The 14,349-nt window shown below is 41.8% G+C and overlaps 1 protein-coding gene across 2 annotated transcripts in view; it reads left to right on the top strand.

Moving 5' to 3' along the window:
• Nucleotides 1–14,349, top strand: part of DOCK1 (dedicator of cytokinesis 1) — a 264,405-nt gene that overhangs the window by 65,796 nt on the left and 184,260 nt on the right. For both annotated transcript variants that reach the window (XM_010408449.4, XM_010408448.4), the window contains exons 24-25: nt 7,637–7,707; nt 9,283–9,389. In XM_010408449.4, coding sequence (XP_010406751.3) covers nt 7,637–7,707; nt 9,283–9,389 — 178 coding nt within the window. The remainder of the gene's footprint in view (nt 1–7,636; nt 7,708–9,282; nt 9,390–14,349) is intronic.

Below are 14,349 nucleotides of genomic sequence, written 5' to 3'. Positions count from 1 at the left end.
TGTGCAGGAAGATCAGCAGATCTTGCTGTGGCAGTTTTAGGCGTTTTTTCACTGATTTTTATATCTTTTGGGGAAGCAAAATGATTCTAGACAAAATAACTCTGGAGAGAGAGAAGTTGCAAAGACCTACACAGAAAATTAAGGTGCTTCACATTAAATGAGGCAGATGCTTCTTTCCTACATCCCAAGGTTTCCATTTCTCCTTGCAGAAACCAGAATCTTTCTTGAGTGAGAATCTTTATCACCATGGAGCAGAACTGCCACTGGAAATTTTCTGAGATGTTCCCAACTTTTTGGGCTGGATGTACTGGATTTTTCCCCCTGTCTGTTGGGAGAGTGGCCTTCAAGCTGACATGGAATGAATGACTGCAGTCTTGTGTTCTTAGCAAGAATTCCTCTTTATCTATTCAAATATTTATGTCCTTGTGGAAGCTGATGAGCTGTTGTTGACTGTAGGTCTTCAGTTATTTCATATTTTGCATTTAAATTGCTTCTTTTTTTTTTTAAATTTTTTCAATGCTTTGGGTTCATGTGGGGGGGAAAAAAAAGTTTCCTCAAAAGAAAACTCTCTGACTTGTACAAGAATTTAAGGTTGTAGAGCACAAGAAGAGGCTTGGAATTTGTACCTCTTTTAGGATTATGGATAGTCACAAATTCTTGGGTAGGGGAGAACTTACCGGGTTTATATATATATAATATTATTAAAAGGTTATTTTTAATTTGTCTGGTATTACTTCAGCTATGGATCTTTGCAATAAATAGGTAAAATTCCATATGATCTTGGAATATGGTTTGAGCAGAGCTTTACTAGGACTTAAACCTCTTATAGCACTTTACTGGCACTTAAATCTCCTGTTTCTTTTGCCTTTTCTCTACTCAGATGTGTTGGAGTTAACAAGAATGACTAAAAGCCAGGCTGCTAAAAGGCAGCTGTGATCAGTCCTGTAGGTTTGAATTTGGGAAGGTGAACTGGTAAAAATTACAGTGTTCAAAACAGCACAGAAGCTGGGGTATTTTTAGTTAGCTAAATAAAATGGTTATGGTTTTTTTGGTGTCACTGTTTTCTGCAGTGGAGACAGACATTTCAGGGCTGCCTTTTCCACTTGTTTGTTTAAGGTGTGGGGTTGTCCAAGCTGGAGAGGGAAATCCAAGCAGTGATTTGAGCTGGCAGATGTTGTGGTTGTTCTCTCACTGACAAAAATTCTCCTTGCTCGATGAGTGGCAGTGGGCTGCAGCAATGGCTTGGGAAGGGGGGATTCCAGTTTGTTTTCCAAGCATCAGTCTGACTTCAAGAGTGAAACCTGATTCAGTTAGGTGAGCAGCATTTGGGGTGTGCATGCATTTTTAATGGTTACAAGTGTGCTGAGCCTTCCTGGGTTTATTCCTGTTTTCTGCTAATTGGTGCATGATAATTATTTCCTTAACCTTCTCCTGCTGAAGCATGAGCTCAGCTGGAGCCTGCGAGTGATGTTTCCAGTTTGGAGAAAAATGGAGCTATTCCTCAGTCAGGTATTCCTGCATCCCTTGGGAAGCAGAGAAGCTCCTCCTGCAGTGGAGGAGAGAACTGGACTCTTGTCAGCAGGGCCCCTCTGATACTTGCTGTTCTGATTTTTGTTCAGGATGACTGGGAAGAGACAATCTGGGAGCTTTACATGATCTGAATTAAGGAGGTGTGAGCACTTTGTATAAAATCATCCTGGGTGTGGCCACAGAGAGCTGGGGTGGAAGATGAGACCATTTCTTAATGTGAATTTTCGTGTGCCTGTGGGTTCTTAATAATCCTGGTCACTTCTAATGCATTTCTCAGTGTCCACTCTGTGCTTTAATATTCAGCATTTATTGCTAAAGCCACAGAAAAGTATTTAAGTGAAGGCAGGGAAATACATGACAAGGTGCCTGAGAAGAAAACAAGACTGTGTTAATCTGCAGGGCTTTTCCAACAAGTGGAATACTTAAAAACCATCACTTAAAACCAGCTGAGTAACAAAGTGCAACTGTGGAGTGAGGTTTTTGGGTCTCTTAGAATCCATGTGGGAAATACCTGCAGAAGATACTCATTTGTGATTGTGCTTTGGGCTGTTTAACACTGAATTTAGTGCCAGTGCAAATAGAATTTTGCACCAGTGCAAAGGTGCTGCTTTGCAACTGGGATAAAAAGTTCTTTAGTTTGTGGAGAGAGTAACTGCTCTAGGCTGGGGCAAACCTGAAATAGAGTTTAGGAGTTCCTGGATGTTTTTTATCTGGCTGCTGATTGGGCTTAATTAGGTTTGGATGAGTTTAATGGAATAGCACCTGAGATAATGCTTGGGTACAAGGGAGGTGCTTTGTGTTGAATGACACAAAAGATGAAAATTAACATTAAAATAATGTTCAAATGGAGTGGGGTTAAACAAATTTATTGCTTTGTCAAACAAAGGAATTCAGAAGAATATCCTGTATTTGGCTCCGAATTTTTGTGCTTAATTTGGAGACCAGGCGTGCTGATGGAAACAAATGGCTTTGGAAAATGACAGTTTTAAATTAAGGGTTTTTTTGCTTTTATGGACTACAAAGAGGTGAACTTAAACCCCAGAAAAAAGCTGCGGTGTTCTGCTCAGAATACATTTTGTTTAATACTTTGCAAATGTCATTTGGTCAATCTAATGGCAGCCTTAAGTTAGTTTTTCTTTTAAACAGCTACTGCAAAGAAGCTTTTGTGACTTCTTTTTGCTATTCCATTTATAAACCCAAGAATGGGATAATTTTCCATTGTTGCAAGATTCCTTTGCTGTCCTGCTTTCTTTTCACTCACCAGTGACTACTGTAATTATCACAGAGGTAATTTCATTTTTGTATTAATTAAGAGAAGCAAACAAAAGCAAATGAGTAAAACCCATTTTTCTGTTATCCCACATGATAGCAGAAATACTTTAAGGTACTTAGCAAGGTTGCCCTGTCTTATTTTAATGTGCTTTTATTTGCCTGATGACACAAAGAAAAGGCTTTTACTTGTCCTCTCATTCCTTTTGTGAAGAAATTAAAAACTCCAGAAATTTCCTTGCAAAGCAGCTGCTCCTGGCAGTTTTAGCAGTTGGGACTCTTTCTGTCCCAATAAATAAATGAAGCTTACTCTTAGTTAAATATTCAAGTGTCAATGTGAAGTTTTTTTGCGGTTTGAAGCTTTCCCACCCAGAAAAAAGACCTGCAGAAAAAATGCCTTTCAGAATCAAGATAAATAATGCACATTAACTTTTAGTCATAGAAACTCCTTGAACTTTTAGATCTGGGCAGTGTGCTAATTTCCTCTTGGCAGATCCCATTCTTTACCCATTTCTGTCTCATTAAACCTGTCTGGAAACGAACTATCAGTGAGAAAGGAGCAGAGGGGACTCTTCATTGATGTTCAGAGGGGCCAGTGTTGGGAATAACAATTCCATGGCACCTGATCTTATTTATTGTGGCTTTTTTTACCACATTGAAAGGGGTTTTTTCCCTCAGATGATCTTTTGATACCAATACTGAGTTTGTTCCTTCCACATGGATGTGATTTGGCTGCTAGCTGTGGAGAAGTTTAGGAGAACATGATTAGCTGTTAAGTTAGTTGATGTTCAGAGGGGCCACTGTTGGGAATAACAATTCCATTGCTCCTGATCTTACTTATTCTGCCTTTTTTTACCACGTGTGAAGGGATTTTTTTCTCTCAGATGATCTTCTGATACCAACACAGAGTTTATTCCTTCAACAGGAACGTGATTTGGCTGCTAGCTGTGGAGAAGTTTAGGAGAACACAATTAGCTGTGAAGTCGTTAGAAGCCCATCAATGAATTTATCTTAAAGGTTGCAAAGGGTCCTGCTCCAGACAGAGAGCTGGTTGGGATGATTTAGGGAATAAGTTCCAATTAGTCTGTGGAAGGATAAATCCTGGGAATTGCCGTCCCGTGCACTGGCTGTGCAGAGAGCTGTGGCCATCAATTACTGATTAATTTATTCCATTTAAAGCAAAGCTTTGACTTTTCTGGCCCTGATTCTTTTCACTTAGTGACTTGTATTTCTTGGCCCAGTTAATTGCCTTTTCCACAGTTGGGGAAGGGTATCCTTGAGGCACTGAGTGGTTCCATGGCTTGTCTTGGCAGCTGCTGCGTGGAGGGAGTGGCAGCTCATGGTTCTTCCCATGCTTTCTGTGGAATATTTCCTTTTACACACAGATACAGTGTTCACGAAGGGGAAATTAATGTGGATTTGTGTGGTTGGGATGTGGAGGATGAGCCACAGCATTGGGAGTGCTCTGAGTTGGCTGCAGGCTGCCATGGCCTTGCTGATGTCATGCTGAGCCATGTGAATCACAGCCTGGGCAAAAAAATGAAATCCCAATAACACCCACAGCCAGCAGAACAGTGAGTGTACAGGGCCATTCAGCTCAGGGAGAATATATCCATTATTCCTGCCACACACGCCCTCATTGCTGCTTTCACTCCTTTTCATCCTTCCCCTTTGCTGCTTTATTTGTGTGCTTTGTAGTGCTGGAAATGACTGATTTTGTAACTTGATAAGGGTGGGAATAATTTATCACTCGTTCTGCACAAAGAGAGAAGTCCCTTTGGGCAGTAAAATTTTTATTGCAGCCCAGCTTGAAACTGTGTGTAATTATTGAGTGCGTGTGTGAGACTGATCTTCCCAGCTTTGGGTGTGCTTCTTGTGTGATCACAGGGAAATTACTGCAAAAAAACTGTGGGATTGAACATCAAGGTTCCTCACTACTGTGTTTTTTAATTCTGGCTGGAATTTTCAAGTGTTTAAGGCATCCCTGTGTAACCATGGAATTGTGATTTTTGGCTTAGTTTGCAGTGTGCCTCTTGTGGAAATGAGGAATTGGAGCCTTTGTCCAGTGCTGATCAGAAATGAAAAGTAAATTAATTTAATTTCTTTAAATGGAAGAAAAAAAAAAAAACCAAACCAAAACAACCCAAACCAGATGCTTTTTCCTGATGTTATATGAAAAGACAAGAGCTGGGTTTTTTTTGTCTGCTGAATTTCATATTCCTCATTTATGCATTGCAGTATCCTGGGAATTACCAGCATTGCAATGGAGCTACTGCTCACAGAAAATCTACTTCAGCTGCAGCTTTAACACAGTAAGATCTCCAGTGAGAGCTGCTCTTTTACATGATTTAATACCAATAAAAAATTATTTTAGTAGCCTTTTGTTTAGACAGATACAGATTTAATCATGGAGCTGCAGAGCTTCATTCTCTGATCGTCTTGTCACATAATCGAGCCAGCTGAGGTGGGAAATTGGGAAATATACTTCCACAATCTTCTTTAAATCTCCAGAATTAAACTTTAATTGGTTTGTCCATAAAGTAGACCCTCAGTTGCTGCTAATTGTTGCAGCTACAAGCTGTAAATGGCTGTTGTAAATAGTTTCACCCCAGAGTAGTTCATGGAAGCCCTTCAAGTGTTAATTTTTAAGCTCCTGCTGGGGCACGGTGCGAAATTTTAATTCAAGATATAAAATGCAAGCTCTCTTTTAAGATGTTACTAAACATTTATGGCTCCATGCATGTGAATGATCAGCAACTAAAGCCCTGTTGCTGACTGTGGTTCCTAACTGGTCATTAGAGCCCGCTTGGAATGGCTCCGTTTGCATAATCCCAGAGTCCCCAGCTCAGGAGACCTTTAAGCAGATCTGGGAGTGTTTGATGATCACCTTGACAGCTTCAGTGGATGTGAATGTGTCATAGGTTAGCCACGTTGGGCGCCACTAAATTTGTTCTGGTTTGGCCAAATTTAGAAATATATCCTCTGAGAGAAGGCACAACCACCCCTCCCCCACCAGGTTCGGGGAAAAAATAAATTTTCCTCGAAGGAAAGCGAAGAAGATAAAACTATTTATTTAACAAACACACGGGAAAGGAAAATAATGCTAAATAATAAAAATCTCTCACTGTGGAGAAAAAACCTGGGAAAGTGTCAGAGTCCTCCCTTTGGTCTCCTCGGAGCTGGGGCTTGGGCCAGGGCCAGGCCCTCTGTGCTCAGTGGAAAGTCCTCCTGATGTGCTCTGATGTTGAAGCAGTCCAGTAGAAAAGATAGAAAATCCAAAATTCCAGGGAAGGAAAAATTCAACTCTCAGTCTCTCTCCGGAGAAAAAGCAGCTGAACCACTGGCCAAAAAATCTGTCCTGGGCGCGGCAAGCCGGGTGCTTCCTCCCTCCCCTGCTGCAGCTGGGAAACCAATTGCTATCTGTGTGTGACCTTGAACAAGCTGCAAACTGCTTTGCAAAAGTTTTGCTCAGTTTCTCCTTCCCCCTCTCAGGCTCAGTTTAGAGGCATAGAAAGGCACAGGAATTAATTTCTGGGCATAGGCAGCGATATGGGATCCGCATCATAAGGTCACCCCAAGACATTATGAAAACTGGGTGCTCTGAGATTTGCATCTAGCCCATGGACAGGTCGAGGGGTCCCTTTGGAGAGGAGCCTTGGTGGCTGCTTGAAGTTCTCCTTGGGTGTCATCAAACCAGTGAGTTGTTGCTTTGAAGAGCTGTGAGGTTGGGTTTGAAATGACAGGGGTTGTGGCAGGAAAGGGGAGTTCTTGGAAGAGAAAGGAGTGGGTTTGTGATTACTCCTCAAGACTGTTCTCCTGGGGCTCTCCTACCTGTAGGAACCACTGGGGATGGAAATTGTCCGGTCTGGGGGAATGTAAACTACAGTCACTGCTCACATCAGAGTGACAGAGGGGTTTGGGTTGGAAAGACCTTAAAATTCATCCAGTCCCACCCTGCCATGGGCAGGGACACCTTCCTCTAGCCCAGGCTGCTCCAAGCCCTGGTTCCAGCCTGGCCTTGGGCACTGCCAGGGATCCAGGGGCAGCCCCAGCTGCTCTGGGGATTCTATCCCAGCTCCTCCCCACCCTCCCAGGGAACAATTCCTTCCCAATCTCCCATCCAACCCTGCCTCTCTTCAGGCAAAATTACATCTGTAATCAAACCATTGGATGTAATCAATAAAACACAAAGTTAAGGGAGGCAAGTCTGGCTGTTCTGGTTTATGTTTCAATTACTTGGAATTTTTTCCTCCTCTGGTGCTCAGCACACGCAACTTGTTCCTAAGAAAAAGATAAAATGAGTAAAAATTCCTACAAACAGTTAAAATATTAAACATCTGTTTGTATCTTCCAAGCTCTTTCATGTGCTGTGCAGTGGCAGCTGCAAGTTCAAGGGGAATTGGGAAGAGCCACGGTTTCACGAGTGCCTACCAAGGATTTACTGCAGGGAAAAAATGATAATTAGGCCTTTTTGTTGAATTTTTAAGTAGTGGCGTGAAAATTAAACCCAAACAACTACAGCATGGCTGAGGAGGAGGATGGGAAAGTGCTCGACAGAAGATGGGGATGAAGGGATTAGAGGAACCAAAAGGTTTCTATAAAGGTTGGAAGGAGCTTATAAATCTCTAATTTTGGTGTAGGTTTTCCCCAGTTTATGAACATTTGATGCCTCTGTCTTCTTTTAAATCAGTTTAAAAGTTTAATTTTTGCTGAATTTCAGCTCAGGTGTCACAGAAAATGGTGAAACCAAAGCCTGATTCTCTTCTTGCAGTCTTTGCATCACCTTTAAATGCATTAATTTTGCTCTTATTTGAGGTTTTTTTTGTTTTTATTTTAGGGGGCAGCACTTAAATATTTGCCAGCAATTGTCAATGATGTGAAATTAGTGTTTGATCCGAAGGAACTCAGGTGAGTAGAGTTAATTAAGTGTGGAGTGTTAATTTTATATAAATCTTTACATAAAAATCTATAAAAAGATAAAGAGAAAAAAGAGAAAGATGTATAAAATATATAAAATATAAAAATTAAAAGACATAAAAAGATGAAAAATATAAAATATATAAAATATTTATATGTAAATTCTATATAGTAATAGATATGCTATATGTAAATATATAAAAATATATACTGATGATACAATGAAATATGGATCACCTGAGAAATTTCATCCCTTTGCTCTTATTACATTTTTTTGGTCCCTTGCAGATATTTTAAGGGTTACACAAAGGGCCTGGGTTTTTTTTTGAAATAACATGTGTACAAACTTTGCAGTACAAATGATGCAGCAAGAATTATCATAAATCAGGCAACTGCCATCAAAACTCTTCAGCTGGACCTTGATGCTTCACTCTTTCAAGTATAAATTTGATGTAAATAATGAAATAATAAATAATTCAGTGAGCCCTGTTGCTGGATCAATGTCTCAGTAGCTCATAAACACTGCAGTGTTGTTAGTAAATAAAAAGGATAGTAATAAGATGATGTTTAAGGAAAAAAAAAGCAATAGAGGAACCAAATAAAAACTGGTATTTCAGGAGAATTTTTTACTTGGAGAAAAATATAATTTAATTTTTCATGGTGCTGTTACAAATTGGAAAAAAAAAAATTTAAATCGAGTTTTTCTGCACAAACCCTTCTAAATTTTGTCTAGTTTTATTTCTATGGTCTTGATATGTCAGAAGGTGGAAAAGAGAGGTAAAGTAGAGAGAAAATAAATAAATACAATCTTAGTCTAACATTCCAGTGGCCTGAGGAACCTGCATTTACCTTCTGCTTGTCTGGACTGTGAAGTGTTTTGCATCTGCACTTCTCTGGACTTATCTTTGTAGAGTTTCTGGACTAAATGATAATTTTGGTATGTGATAGCAAAATTACTGAGGAAAGAGAAATGAAAATGCAGGACTTGGCCTGTTTTACCCCCAATATTACATTATTTCTCTACCACTACAAATTGCAATTAAATACTGGGAGTACTGAATTGAGGTTGCCTTATAATTAGCAGTGAAGTCTCAATAGGAAAAGCAAAGAACTCAAGATTTTAGGTAGGGATGCAAAATTATTGAAAAGTCTTTTCAGTATTATCCTCATCCTGAAATGTCTGTTTCTGGGTTTTTTAATTATTAATTTTTTTGTTGGTAGCTTACAGTGTTAATTATCACTTTATTTTTGGCATCCGTAAACATAAATGTGCTGATAGAAATGAAGCACAGACAAGGAAGATTTGAAACCTAAAACCTTAAATGAAACACAGAAGAAGAGTCTAAAACTGAGATAAAAAGGAGGGGACAAAAGAAATGACATCAAAAACTGAACAAATTTGTTCAAAACTATTCACGATTCTCTGATTTTCCTTTTTTATGTCTCAAACAAATGGAGTCTGCTCATCCAAAAGCATGAAGTTGTGTGTGTGTTTCTTTATTCCTGGATGTTTTTCCATGGTTGGGGGGGGGATTTAATGGATTCTTCCTTTCCCTGTGTGTGCAGCAAGCTCTTCACCGAGTTCATCCTGAACGTGCCCGTGAGCAGACTGACCATCCAGAAGCTCTACTGCCTCATCGAGATCGTGCACAGCGACCTCTTCACCCAGCATGGTGAGCAGGCAGAATTCCAGCCCTTTATTCCCTGTGCCAGCCCTCTGCCTTGGCCTTCCTGCCATCCCAGGGGAGCCTGGGACACGTTAAGGGCTCTCCGTTGGAAGGACAAGATTTAAAATCCAAATCCGAGACTGGTTTGGGTGGGAAGGGACCTTAAAGCCCCTCCAGTGCCACCCCAGCTTGGGGGACACCTTCCACTGTCCCAGGCTGCTCCAATGCCTGACACAGATCGGTGCCATAAATCAAACCTCTCCTGATGGGAGGGAGTTTTTAAAGTCTTTGTCAGGAGTTGCTTCGAGAGGCAAACGGAGACTTTCAGCTTTCACTGCTGCTAGATAGTTGTTTATTGAGTCTTATCAGAGAAACAGAGTCACTAGCATGACCCAGACACAGCACAGAGCAGAGAATGCAGGAGAAAGCCCCATTATCAAGATTTACATGGCCTTTTAAAGATAATTTAACCAATGGTTACTAAAATATACGTTATTTTCACTTTCCTACAAATTATTCAGTAACATGGCCAGGAACTGAGAAATTTTTTGTCCAATCATCCCAAATTACTTTTACTGCAGAATGTGGAGTAGTAGAAGAAGAAGGAGGTTTGGAGAACAACAATCCTCCATTTTGATGTTTTTTGCTCTTATCTATTTACTACAAAGAGAAACCCTAAACCTCTAAATTTTCCCCCTGTGACAATCTTACACAGTAGTCTATCACCTAATTCACACCACTGTATTTTCTAGTTCTTGTCTGATCGTTGGTAATTTTTTTCCAAGGTTGGAGGCTAAAACAGTGTTGTTCAGGGGGGTACAAACCCTTCAAAACAGGCAGAGAAATATTCTCAGCACTCTGGGTTCCTACAAATCCCCATCCAACCTTGCCTTGGACACAAGGAAATCCTAACTGACACTGCAGGTCACAAGTTTTTGCCTTCACTTCTTTACCATTTGTAATTTGGTATTTTAAAGGGGCACGAAGCAGCCACGTTATTGGCCTCTGTTGTAGCTTTGTGTCGGGGTTTATCAAAAATCATTAATTCAGCTTTTGTGCTCAGTGAACTCGTGGGGGAGGAATGGGGGTTTTTGATGTCCTTCCTGCCTTGAAGCTGTTCCCTGGCTGAAGGAAAGCAGCACAGGAGCCTTTCCGAGTGTGCTGTTAATCCATGCCTTATTATTTTCTCCTTTTCCATTAGTGGGCCACTGAAAGATAAGTTCAAGCACTCATCCTGCCGATTTCCTGCTTTGAGGTGAAACACTTGATTCCTTTTCAGGCTGGCTGCAGGTTAAACTGACCCAAACAAAGTGTGTGTATGCTGTCAGGGAAGGTAATGAGGGAGCAAATAGGCCCTGGTTCAGTGAGAAAGGAGACTTGAAAGGATTCTTCTCTCTGATCACAAAAGCCAGGACCGCTGAGTGCTGAGAAAACAAATTTTTCTGGTTCCAATTTAAAAAAAATCTCGGTGGATTGGCACTGTGGTGGTTTTATACCACTCTTAGAATCTCTGAAAAGCCAAGTTTACCAGCTGTGTCACCATGGTCTTTCTGCCTTAGAAATTTGGTAGAAACAGCAAGTCCAGACTTCCTCCTCCACTTTTGAGATGATTTGAAATTACTCAGCCCTTAAGTGTTGCATTTTCAAGAAGAAAAAGGAGGAATGCAGGTGGAGTTGCTGGTGTTTGTTGGGACCTGGGTGAAATGGTGTCCCCAAGAATACTTTCATGTTTCCTGGCTAGAGCTGTGCGTCAGTGTTACTCATTTGCTTCATTCATTCTCAGCTCACTGTGTAATAATTTTCCCTTCTCCTGGCTGCTCTCAGGTTGCCAGGACTTTGGGGCAGAAGTCAGTAATATCAGGCATCATCCTTTACTCTCTTGGGGAGGAAGAAATGGAGATAAGTCAGATAAAACAAGGAATTATGAGTGTAAAACACTCCTGAGAAAGGCTACAGGGGCACAGCGTGCATTTACCATATTGATCTTTGCCTTCCCTTATTGAAGCAGTTTCATTTTCAGAGGAGGAGGTAGGAATTGTGTGTGGCTGCTTTGTTTTTGAAACCTCACGCTCAAACTCAGCCCTTCAGGGTGCAGGGAATGGTGTGGGCCAACATTATTGAGCTCCCGAGAAATTTAAACGGATCTGTTTTAGTGGGAGGGTGATTAATCAGGACTCAGGCTGGGTTTGCTGGCAGAACAGAGCTGCTTAATGGCTCTTGGATCTTATCAGGAGGCTCCTAACCAGGGTTTTCCTGTCACTGCCTGTTAGGAATGTCTTAAATCCAGCAGGCTTTGGTGGGGTTGGGATGGGGATTCCAGGCAGTGCGCTGACCCAAACCACTGTGGGATTCCCATGGATGTCTGGGGGGGGTTTGATGTGCCAATAAATAAAGTGTGGCCTTAAAAACTTCTCTTGCCACTGGTATCACAGAACCCCAGACTGGTTTGGGTTGGGAGGGACTTCAAATCCCACCCACTCCCACCCCTGCCATGGGCAGGGACACCTCCCACTGTCCCAGGCTGCTCCCAGCCCCAAGGTCCAGCCTGGCCTTGGGCACTGCCAGGGATCCAGGGGCAGCCCCAGCTGCTCTGGGCACCCTGTGCCAGGGCCTGCCCACCCTCCCAGGGAACAATTCCTTCCCCATATCCCATCTAAATCTCCCCACTTTCAGCTTAAAGTCATTCCCCCTTATTCTGTCCCTCCATCCCTTGTCCCCAGTCCCTCTCCAGCTTTCCTCCAGGCCCCTTTAGGCCCTGCAAGGGGCTCTGAGCTCTCCCTGGAGCTTCTCCTCTCCAGGTGAGCACCCCCAGCTCTCCCAGCTGTTCCTCATAGGAAAGGGACTCCCATCCCTCTGATCTTCTCACCATAATTTTTCATCACGATCATTCTCTGAAGTTTGTGTCTGAAGCCCCAGTAGTGCTGGGAAACCTTTCATAAATGCTCCAATTCACTCAAAAACAAATCAAGCCCCTATCCACAGCCTTTTTAAAATTTAGATTTTTCTCCCCCTTGCTCTGTGGGTAGGAGTTCATTACTAAAAGGTGGTTCCCTGCCCTTCCTGCTTCTCACTGATTCAGGAATTTGAAACTGATAGGGAATACTTCCATATAAGCTGTCAACTAATCCTGGATCCTGTTGCACAAATGAGATTTTCTTTTCTAAAAGCAATATGAACTACAGGATTGTGGACTTGGGGAAGGCTGGCAAATGCACAGAAAATTCCATCAGCCTGTTTCTGGTGGAGAAAAAGGCTCTAATTCTGTGCTTTGAGAGGTCGAGGAAGATGTGTTTGTATCTCCAGAGGAATTAAAATTCAAAATACATGAATTTGTGAAGCTTGAAGGATGAGGGGGTGTGTGTGTGAAGCAGTTTGTTAAAGCATTTTGCTTTAGTGATGTTGTTGAGTGATGGATGATTCCACGTGAAATCTGGAGAGTTTGAGACCTTGGATCAGAATGGACTCTGGTGGTGGGGTTTGTGTATCTTTAAAAAAAAAAAAAAGTAAAATATAGTTTTAAAATTTATTTTACTCATTTTTATAAACACAACATAAATATGAATATGTAGTAATTAGATAAATGTTTCCATTTAGAAGTAAATACATATCTAAATAAATAACAATTATCCCTACCACAATATAATAACATAATATAAGTAATGTTATATATAATCTTCACTCCACCAATTAAAAATTAAGCAAAAGGGCATAAATACAATTTTTTCCTGAGTTGTGGAGCAGTTTAATAATAATTTAGTGCATATTTTCAGTACTCGTGGCGGGGAGTTAAAGGAAGTGTCCTGTCCTTGCAGATGTCAAGGTTTTGGTTTATGTAAACAGTGATTTGTCTGATTTGTTTTGTCCTGTGGAGTTGTTTGGATTCACTGTTGCTTTGTTTTCCAAATGACTTCCAGCTGATTGCTAACTGAGCTGTGGAGCTGCTGTGGTCTGAAAGAGAAAATCCAGGGATTTTTCTGTGAGGAATTTGAGTCTATTGAATATTAGTAGACAACATCCAGCATTTATAAGAGTTCTTATTGTTCAATTATGACTCAACTCACGAGCTGTGTAGTGGAAACAAAGTTGCTGAGCAAAGGTTAAACTTTTTTGGCCACGTGAACGAAATGAACCATAAAATAAATGGATTTGTCAGTGTCCCAACAAACAGAATGTTTTTATTGACACAAATTTATGGTGTGAATTCACCTTCAGCAGAGTTCCTGTGCCCGTTCATTGAAGGCTTTCCTTGGGTGCTGCTGATTGATAATTCCTGCTGAGCATCCTTTGATACAGATGAGTATTTGATTGTCTGTGGCATTAAATCACCACGGGCTGGACTTTACAGATATGGAATTATCATTGTGATCATTGTGCATCAGATCCTGAGCTGGCTTGTGGGCAGGAGCCAGTGTTCTGGACCATCAAGGTTCCCCACTGATCAGGGCTGGGAGGTGTTTGTGGCAGGCAGGGTGAGGAGGGTTCATCTTTCTTCCTCAGCGTTTCCTGGTAATCAACACCCAGTTGGTCAGCTCAGTGTTTTCCAAAATAGTTCATAGCAAAGATACACTGAACATCTCATCTCCTTGTGGAGGATGTCACCACAGCACTGGATTGGCTGAAATATCACCGAGTCATGGAATGGTTTGGGTTGGAAGGGACCTTAAAGCCCACCCAGTGCCACCCCTGCCATGGCAGGGACACCTCCCACTGTCCCAGGCTGCTCCAAGCCCCAATGTCCAGCCTGGCCTTGGGCACTGCCAGGGATCCAGGGGCAGCCCCAGCTGCTCTGGGCACCCTGTGCCAGGGCCTGCCCACCCTCCCAGGGAACAATTCCTTCCCAATATCCCATCTAAATCTCCCCACTTTCAGCTTAAAGCCGTTCCCTGTGTCCTTCACTCAATAGTCTCTCCTGTCAGGGAGTTGTGCAGAGCCAGAACGTCCCCCTGAGCCCCCTTTTCTCCAGGCT

This window comes from Corvus cornix, chromosome 6 (assembly GCF_000738735.6).
Source record: "Corvus cornix cornix isolate S_Up_H32 chromosome 6, ASM73873v5, whole genome shotgun sequence".
NCBI classification, from domain to species: domain Eukaryota; kingdom Metazoa; phylum Chordata; class Aves; order Passeriformes; family Corvidae; genus Corvus; species Corvus cornix.
The sequence above is the reverse complement of the archived record's forward strand: the minus strand, read 5'-3'. Positions and strand labels throughout refer to the sequence as shown.